The sequence below is a fragment of the Lactuca sativa genome, chromosome 2 (assembly GCF_002870075.4).
Source record: "Lactuca sativa cultivar Salinas chromosome 2, Lsat_Salinas_v11, whole genome shotgun sequence".
NCBI lineage: Eukaryota > Viridiplantae > Streptophyta > Magnoliopsida > Asterales > Asteraceae > Lactuca > Lactuca sativa.
In genome coordinates, this window is record NC_056624.2 from 162,744,174 (window position 1) to 162,753,811 (window position 9,638).

At 34.4% G+C, this 9,638-nt stretch overlaps 2 protein-coding genes across 2 annotated transcripts in view; one reads left to right on the top strand and one right to left on the bottom strand.

Moving 5' to 3' along the window:
- LOC111915994 (protein PIN-LIKES 7) overlaps nucleotides 1-1,981 on the top strand; it is a 6,144-nt gene extending 4,163 nt beyond the window's left edge. Inside the window, exons 4-10 of the mRNA XM_052768479.1 lie at nucleotides 389-501; nucleotides 694-906; nucleotides 990-1,094; nucleotides 1,174-1,274; nucleotides 1,384-1,436; nucleotides 1,552-1,737; nucleotides 1,819-1,981. Of these exons, the coding sequence (XP_052624439.1) occupies nucleotides 389-501; nucleotides 694-906; nucleotides 990-1,094; nucleotides 1,174-1,274; nucleotides 1,384-1,436; nucleotides 1,552-1,737; nucleotides 1,819-1,952 (905 nt within the window). The 3' untranslated portion in view covers nucleotides 1,953-1,981. The remainder of the gene's footprint in view (nucleotides 1-388; nucleotides 502-693; nucleotides 907-989; nucleotides 1,095-1,173; nucleotides 1,275-1,383; nucleotides 1,437-1,551; nucleotides 1,738-1,818) is intronic.
- Nucleotides 1,982-2,115: 134 nt separating this feature from the next.
- LOC111915992 (exosome complex exonuclease RRP44 homolog A) lies at nucleotides 2,116-7,458 on the bottom strand. The gene is made up of 22 exons (XM_023911624.3): nucleotides 7,031-7,458; nucleotides 6,760-6,897; nucleotides 6,454-6,611; nucleotides 6,301-6,356; nucleotides 5,959-6,206; nucleotides 5,484-5,881; nucleotides 5,175-5,415; nucleotides 4,948-5,104; nucleotides 4,814-4,882; nucleotides 4,533-4,658; nucleotides 4,377-4,429; nucleotides 4,187-4,293; nucleotides 4,045-4,099; nucleotides 3,858-3,957; nucleotides 3,652-3,763; nucleotides 3,430-3,550; nucleotides 3,283-3,342; nucleotides 3,095-3,200; nucleotides 2,917-3,012; nucleotides 2,735-2,816; nucleotides 2,585-2,650; nucleotides 2,116-2,498 (listed from the first exon to the last, which is right to left on the bottom strand). Exons 1-22 carry the CDS (start codon nucleotides 7,082-7,084, stop codon nucleotides 2,300-2,302), a joined length of 2,802 nt encoding a protein of 933 aa, XP_023767392.1. The 5' UTR covers nucleotides 7,085-7,458; the 3' UTR covers nucleotides 2,116-2,299.
- Nucleotides 7,459-9,638: the final 2,180 nt, after the last annotated feature.

The window sequence follows — 9,638 nt, forward strand, 5'->3', positions numbered from 1 at the left end:
TATAATAGAGTTTGAGAGGACCAAATCTACGGAAATTTTCTGATGTTGGATCATCCATACAAGTCGAAAAGATTTTGGACCTCATCCAAAGTTTTTTTACAAACCACAATGACCAAATTTGCCGTTTAGGCTTAGGACACCCATGTAAGATTTTGAAAACCACGTAGACTTTTCATATAAAAAAATAAATGACTAAGTTTGTGACTTTTGATAAACAATAGGGACATGAAATTTTGTCTAATTTTGTTGATATTTTCATACATCACATATGAAAATCTCTTTTAACTTTGTCATTTTTGCTACTAATTGCTAAAACACTTTTTATTGAAACTTGCATGGTCTATGGTTTCTTTATTTGTATTGATCTTCTTCGATGGTAGGAAATCTTGGAACATGTTATTGATAATTGTCCCTGCAATCTGCACCGAGGGTGGTAGTCCTTTTGGAGAACATCATATCTGCAAATCCAAGGGACTCTCGTATTCATCATTTTCAATGGCGGTGAGCCAGTTTTTTGTTCACTAAATCATGGAAACATGTTATTGATATGCCATGTTGAGATACTTCGGAGTCTTCATTTAAAGCTTCAGACTCTCACAACTAAATTTGAACTCAACAATTAAATTTAACCAAATTGTGTTTTATGTTGTGACATCAATCATTAGTGGAATCTAACTCAAGATTATGGTACAGTTGTCTGGTTTATACGTTTGGACATACACTTTCCAGTTAATAAAAAGGTCGGGTGAAAAGTACATGAAAGAAGTCGATGAATTACTACAAGAACCTAACAAAGACTTAAATGCAAATGAAAAAACTCATCTTCTAAATGGAAAGAGCCAAGAATATATCGATGTAGTTGTGCCATTGTCATTTCCGACTAGTGAAGACAAACAAATACAACCCGTAAGCCCTTAGAGTTAAACTAACAGTACGTTGATAATTATGTTGTATAAAAAGTTAATCTTATCATCCACGGATTTGTGCAGAATGTAAACAAGAATGAGAAAAAAGACAAATCTTTCTCAAGTAAACTAGTGAACATACTCCACATGGTAGTGGAAAAACTCATGGCTCCTCCAACCGTTGGTTCTGTAAGTTTCATAAAATCATTTTATAATGATGATACATGTCTACTTGAAGCTTCCAATAATCTAGTTAATCTGCCCTTAGATTGTAGGATTGATATTTGGGGCAACCCCATGGCTGAAAAAGCTTGTGATCGGTGATGATGCTCCATTACGAGTGATCCAAGATTCTATCACTCTACTTGGGTAATCTTGTTTGTCTTTGGTTGAATTTAGTACTTGTGTAACAACCTGTTGTTTTGGCTTTATTATATATCTAACACTAACATTTTAACGTTTTTTTATATAAATCTAGCGAAGGAACGATACCTTGTATCACTCTTATACTAGGAGGAAACCTAATACAAGGTAAACAACCATGAAAATTGAAGTTGGTAGCTTCTTAAACCATCATATTTTCGGGATAAAAAATCACTTTTTAAAAAGGAAAAGTAATTTGATTTGAAAATCAACTTGATTACAGGTATGAGAAGAGCAAGCATTAGGCCTATTATCATCATCACAATCATTTGTGTACGATTTGTGATTCTTCCCATAGTTGGAATCTTTGTGATCAAGACAGCTTCTGGTTTGGGATTACTTCCTCATGATCCCCTTTTCAGTTTTGTGCTATTGATTCAGTACACAGTGCCACCAGCAATGAATATCAGTAAGCAATTCTTGTCTTATTGCATTAAATAAGATTAAAATACTATAAAAACAAATGGTTGATAATATGATTTCGATACAGGTACAATGACACAATTGTTCGATGTGGCACATGAGGAATGCTCACTACTGACGATGTGGAGTTATTTAGCTGCAGCATTTGCACTTACTGCATGGTCGACAGTGTTCATGTGGATCTTGACATCAAGATCATGATTGTTACAAATCATTTTTATGGAGAAAAGAAAAAAAACATATATATATATATATATATATATATATATATATATATATATATATATATATATATATATATATATATATATATAAACATTTTTTATTTTTTACTTTTACTTATATACGTATCCTAAGCACATAATGGACACTCAAAAAGGATCTTTTTTCATGTTACATAAAAATAAACAATCATTCTCAAAATCCATTGACAAGTACAAAACTGCGTGTATGTCCTAATATCTCTACTGCAATCTTAATCAAGCTAAAAGTAGTATTATATAAATATAAAAGTATAAAACAAACAAGGGTTTAAATTATTATAATTGTTAAATAAGACTGAGTTGAAGTTTAGGGCGATTGGGTTGTGGTTCAACAACTTCCATGTGGATTTTTACAGACTGAAGAACACCATAAGCAATTGATCCATCAGTTTTTTTGATCTTCTGTTGCTGTTCATCCACCACCCATTCTCCACCTCCTTTCTCACCTCTCATTGTCAAGTACACAGGTCCTTCAATACCATACCTACATACCAAAAGTCAAATCCATCAACCTCAAAAGTCAAACCATGTAAAAATAGTTAACAATTTATATATATAATAAAGTCATACTTTGGCACAAAAACAATAAATCCATTCGCTCTTATCTTCACAATTCTAGCCTCAGTGTCAGTAGGCCTACAAAACCATGATGATTAGATGATGATGATTATGATGATGATGTGTGTGTGTGTAAAGTAAGAAGGCTTATGTTGGATATACCTTTTTCTGAAAAATATAATAGTATGAAGCTCAATAGAGGAGCGACTTGCCATCTGAGCATTTCTGTGTCGATAATTTAGATCTGAATAAAATAATTAAACATTTACCATGTTACATAATTGGTTAACATTTATGAAAAAAAAATGTTTTTTTTTAATTTCATATTATTATTTATGTCTTACTATCGGCAATGCTAGTGAGTTGTGGTCTATCTTGGAATATGGTTGGCAGTTTGTATATCCCTAAAGATGCAGCAAGCAATCTGTGCACTATCACATCTGCAACCAATTTTATTTATTTTTTAAATAAGATTCAAAACAAGAAAAATAATTATTTTATTTTGACTTTTAATATAATTACCTGCATATCTTCTGATTGGTGAGGTGAAATGTGTATATAAAGGTGCAGCAAGCCCATAATGGTGAAACTCCGGGGGGCTAAGGTCCCCACTACAGAAGTAAACAGCCTGAAGTGGAAATTTATTTATTTTGTTCCCATAATTTAAAAATAATAATAATAATAATAAGATTTAATAGTAGAATACAAACCTGTGTCATACATCTAGTTGCTAGGATACGGATCAATTTATTGAAGTATGGATCATCACCCTGGATTTTTTAATTTTTTTTATAATAAAAAGTTAGTTAAGAGAGTTTTTTAATGATGAGTGAATGAAAATGGAAAGTCAAACTAACCACAGCCTGGTCAAGTGAGTCAGCAAGTGATTTGGATGACGAGACATCAAGGTCAAGTCCAACAGAAGCAGCAGTGCGTAATAAAGGTTCAAGCATTTCCTTTGTTGGACTAGGATGTCGCCTGTAAATAATATTTATTTAATTAATTAAAATATAATAATAATATATCCATTAATGTAAATGTAAAAGTTAAAAGAAAGTGAGAAAGTATTATTAATTAACCTTAAGAGGGAACACTGAGGGAAGCTTTTAAGGATTTGTTCAGCAACTGAAACATTGGCAGCAAGCATAAACTCTTCAACCATTTGGTTTGCTTCTCGGATTTGATACATGCCTATAAGTAGCAAAAATGTAATTTCAATGAATTATTTAATAATAATTTATAATGTGAATATAGTTATTTATTATTAAACAAGTCAAAATTATACCAATATCAAGAGGATCATGAGTCTCGGTGTCAACTTGGAATTTGACTTCTGCAGAAGCAAGAGTTATGGCCCCTCTTTCAATACGCCTTTGCCTCATTATCTATAAAACAAATGACATAAAAAAATTTAAAATAAAAATTAAGATGATAGCTGGAAATACATGTTTAATAAGTTGCATAATACATACCTTTGCTAAAGTATTCATATTTCGTAAATCTATAGTTACTGGATCCATAAGTCGGCTGAAAGTAATAATAAAAAACTGACATTATGAATTATAAAATGAAAGTTATTTAAATAATTTATAGAATTAAGGAACTTTCATGCACCTGTCATCCATTCTTGCCTGAGCTTCAACATATGACAAAGCAGCACATGACTTGATGACACTCTTTGTGTATCTAGTAGATATAACATGTGCTTCAGGAGTCATTTCCTGTATTTTTTTTTTAAAAAAAAAAGATTAATTTCTTGTAATTAATATTACCCGACCCAAATAAGTTGATTAAAAAACCATACCCATATAACAGAAAAGGCGAGTCTCTCCACATCAGCACGAAGAGAACATATATCTATAAAGTCAATCCAGTCAAAAAGTCAAGAAACTGATAATTCAATATTATCTTACAAAAGTTTATATTTTATATATATTTATAAAATTATAAATATAAATACCTTCTGTAAGAGGTTTGGGAAGCATGTCTATACGGCGTTCAACAAGGTAAGTAGAGGTTCCTCTTTGTGTAGCTTCACTATCAAGTGGTGTGCCAGGGTGGACAAAATTCGTGACATCAGCAATATCTTTTCAAATACAGTAAAGGATATACCATATATATACAAAATAAAAAAAATAAAAAAAAAAAAAAAAAAAAAAAACTCAATTCTGTTCTTCAAATATGTTATTTAAGTTTATGATTATAATTTATAATTTATAAATAAAATGGGGCTGAGGATACGAACTCCAACTTCAAAGTTCCCATTTGGAAGCAAAGTACAGTTTAATGCATCATCAATATCCTTACATCCTGCACCAATCAAAAACATTATTCATTTGCAAGAATCAAGACCAAGGGTATTATCGTCTTTTTACCTGGAGGATCCACACTAAATATTCTTAAATGTCTCAAATCCTGTCTTATTGGATTTGACAGATCTTCAGGGGATACTGACCAAGGTAATGGTGGTAAACATGATAACACTTGAGCAGAAAATGGTCTTGCATCTATATCATTCTCTATCAACACAACCTACAACATTTTTCACCAATATTATTTAACATTATAATAATATAATATAAAATTGTAATAATAATAATACCTCTGTTTCGGTTTCTCTATCTCCAATATCTCCTATTGTACGAACATAATGACCAGAAGGGTATTTAGATTGACAATCCCAAGTATCAACAGAAACAATAATCCTTTTATCTAGAAGATTCCCAAGTTGTCTTGTTTGGATTCTTATCTTAGGAAACCTCCGATCCTTGGAAACAAATAAAGCATGTGCAATTCCCGCATTGCCAGCTGGCATAGCCATTGGCTCCAAAGATCCACAATATCTGTGTGCAAACATAATGTCAAGTCAAAAACGAAAAAGAAAAGAAAATTTACAATTTGTTAAACTTACGCATGCCAATTCCGCTTTATAATCCCAACAACGCGTCCAGAAGGGCGAGAAGGGGCAATATTGGAATTTATGGAGGACCCTTGTGGCAAATTTGTAATTCTTGGAGCATCATCTGCACTGTTGGGTGCGAGGTGAATGGAGTCATCTTCTTCATCATCTTCCTCGGCTATGGAAAGGGATTTTTCAGTATGCCATTGATCTTGAGGTAAAAGTTCAACAGCTACAACATCTCCATCAAAAGCTCTGTTCATGTTTCCACGCCCAAATATTATTATTTCATCACCAATACTTTCACTTCCAACATATGCTTCAAATGGATTATATCGGTTGACACGAAGCTTTCCTTGATGATATATTCCACATCGGATTCCAGATGTGATTTCTGACATGGGTTTATGCTGCATTACAAAATAAACATGTGATTAAAATAGATAAAAACTAATTACACATTTTGGGTATTAACAAATAATAATACCTCAGTATATATAACTTTCTTCTTTGAAGGCCTTAAGTCTTCAATTTCCATATCCTCAGAGAAGTGAGGTTGAACAAGAAGGTCAAGAAGAGCTGGTTGATTTAGTGATTTTACATATGACTCGATTGTATCTGCTGAAATTCCTTCTTCAGTGGCTTTTCTTTTGTTTTCTCTGTCATTTGTGATCATTAAAACTCTTGTGGGCCCACCTAGATGGTTCTTGTACCATTGTGCTGCTACCCTAATGGCTGAAAGTGTGATATATAAGTATCTTAGTATATTACAATATTAATATGTTATAATTATAATATACTTTTATTATATGAGAATAAGACATCAAACCTCTGTCATTGCGATCATTTGGACTCTCTCCTACCATACCCTTCACATATGTGTCTCTGAAATATTCAGAGGAAAATGTCCAGATGTTCAATAACATGTAAAAACTTGATTTTGAATATATTGAGAAATCTTATAAATGAATAAGAGGCTTACTTATGGTGTTCATTAGAAAATACAAAGAATCTTCTTAAGGTGTTGCTACATAAGGCTCTCAATCTGTTGTAAACTGCAAGATTCTTGTTCTTGACTTCTTCCAATACCACAGAGAGCACCACAACATCGTCAATTGCTGGATTTTCGAGCAAATCAATCTGAAACGTAGAAGAAACTGTGTGAGTATATGTAAAGAGAGGTTTAACAGTAATTTGTAACAAGGAAGGTTATTATGAGGGGAAACAAAAAGAAACTTCGCCACAAACATCCTGAATGAATTATCAAATAAAAAAACATTAAGTGTACCTGATTCAGAACAACATTAGTATCAACAACAAGGATTGTGGAGTCAGGTGAGCTGAAACGAGCGCTTTTCGTATCACAATTTTGGCAAAACGAAGCCCCACAGTATATATCATCTCTAAGGTAATGTTCTCTGACCACCTGTGTTCACAAAGCAATTGTTACTCACCATATGTAAAACTAACTGCTGACAAGCAAAAGACGATTATGTAAAGTAATTATTAGGGTTATCAAGATTAGAGTTTTCTAAGGGAATGCAAAGTCAAGAACTTACCTTGATAACTTTCCCTTGCTTCGTCTTTCGCACGAACGACTTGTTTTGTAACATGATCTTTTGCTGTTAATCGAGTGTTCCGACTGCGGTGTTTATTATCAGAAGCGAAGAATAAATGAAGGTTTGAGCTCCAACCCTACTCCTATGGCGGCGGGTTATGGTATGTTCGATTATTGAGTTGCACGCCTCTAGTTTGATTCGTATAGCTCTTCGAATTCTATGGCGTTGGTATCTGTGAAACGGATTTGAAATTTAAATTGAGGTCGTTAGGGGACGAAGGCCAATGCCGGTGAAGGCCAGGAGTTGGCAAAAGTTATCTCCGGTGGAAAGTGAGAAAGAGGAAGAGAGGCGGACAAAGGGGGCGATGCTAGTGATAATAATAAGGAGACGGCAGCTATATGAACTTGAGGGCAACGAAACCAATCCCATTGATTTGGATTTTGAAATTAAATTTTTGGGAAATAGAAATAGAAAGGATTTATAAAAACCTATACAAACAGGATTCTCTTTAAATTCTGGGATTTATAATTTTATTTTTTATTTTCTAACTTAAACATAAGGTGTTTCTAGGTTGAATTGTGTTCTAGAAAGTAGAAACCGGTCCGAAACCAAAATTGTGATGTTGTGTAAACTAGGTTCGACAATTGTATCGTGTTTAGGTTGGCAAGTTACGGATCAAAATACAACAATCCAAACACGACCCATTTAACTATATAGGTCATGGATTGGCGGGTTTGGAACATAAACTCGTATATGACACGTCAACTCATTTATTTATACAAGTTCATAGGCTGGCGGTTCGTGCGTTAGATTTTGGTTTGTGGGTTCGTAAGTCAAATTCCATAAATAATATTGATAATTACACATGTATAAATTCTTGATGCAAACATATCCGAATTTTACACACTTAAGTCTTAAACATCCAAATAAAAATTAAAAAATTCATAGAAACATGTTCAAACTAAAATATTAATATAAACGCCAAACGACATACATGTTGCACAGGTCAAATGGCCAATTGCATCCTATCCTGGTATATAAATTATATAATACTTTTAATACATTTAATATGGACTAAACTGCACAAATGGTCCCTGTGGTTTACTCAAAATTATCACTTTGGTCCAAAAAGATTTGGACTAGCACCACAGGTCCAAAGTTTTCATTTTGTTGCGGGTTTGGTCCAATTTGCTTTAAATTTTTTCATAATGACGATTTTGCCCTTACTTTTATCTTTTTTTAGTTTTTTTTTATTTAAATATTTTTCTGTTTACAAGAAAAATAAAAAAAATTTTGTCTTTTCTATTTTACTTTTATAATTTTTTTTATAAAGAAATAAAGATAAATAAATAAAATATGCAATCTCTCTCTCTCTCTCTCACACACACACACTCTCTCTCTCTCCCTAGAGAACATCGAAAAGTCGGAACACTGCCGCCGGAAATGATAAACGCCACCACCGGAAATGATAAACGTCACCACCAGCACGACGGGTCAACACATCTAGCCTATACGACCACTACAACTCAACACCACCACCACCATCTCCTTGAAAACCTCATATCTGAAAAGTATAATTGGAAACCACCGCCATTGCTACCATTTTTGTGGGAAACCAACGAAACCACCGTCGATATAAATCTATGTCTTCCTTCATCTGTAACAGCCCGGATTTCCAGGTATCCTTTATGTTTATGTTTTTGATGTTTTGTGAGGGGACTCGGCGAGTTGGAGCTCAGACTCGCCGAGTAGGATCGCGGTTCTGGACGCGGGTTCGCGTCTGGACTCGGCGAGTCCAAGATATGAACTCGGCGAGTCCTCGCTGTTTAATGAAACCCTAATTTCCCGGCCCTAAGCCCTATTTAAAGGACCTTATGGCCCTTCATTGCGGCTACCTGGATCTTGAGAGCACCAAAGCGGCTGAGGGATTCGTGTGAGTGAGAAAGAGGCCTTTGTTCACCAAATTTGTGTGTGTTTTTGCAAGAAAGGAAAAGGAAAGGCAAGCTAGAAGAGTTGGGGAGCTTGGACCTTCTTTTATTTCATCAGAAGAGGCTTCTTGAGGTATTTTTCAGAGCTTATTTCTGTGTTTTGTTGATATGATCAAATCTAGGGTTTCTTCATGCCTTATTTGCTTTGTATTGGAAGTGTGAGAGGTCCCATGGGCATATGGTGCTTAGATCTGGACCCTAATAGGTCCAGAGAGTCCCTTATGTCATGCTTTATGTCCTCCCTTTTGGGTTGAAGGCTAGGGTTGCCATTTTAGAGGTCATTTCTCCAAAAAGAGCATTGTAGATGTTGTATGGTAACCAATTTATGGACTTTACGTGCTGAATTAGCTTAGGAGGGCCAGATGAGTTGTTGGAGCGGATCTGACCTCAGAAGCAAGTTTGAGTTAGTGCATGGCATGGACTCGCCAAGTCTGAAGAACAGACTCGGCGAGTAGCATGAAGATTGTTCTTGACCACTCGGTGAGTGGACCAGCCGAGTTATGAGTTGACTCAGTGAGTCAGGGCGAGTTAGAAGTTGACAGGTGGACTAAGTCGAACTGGAACTCGCTGAGTTGTTCTTAAGACTCGGCAAGTTGAGTCGGGGTGGCCCCGCGATTCTT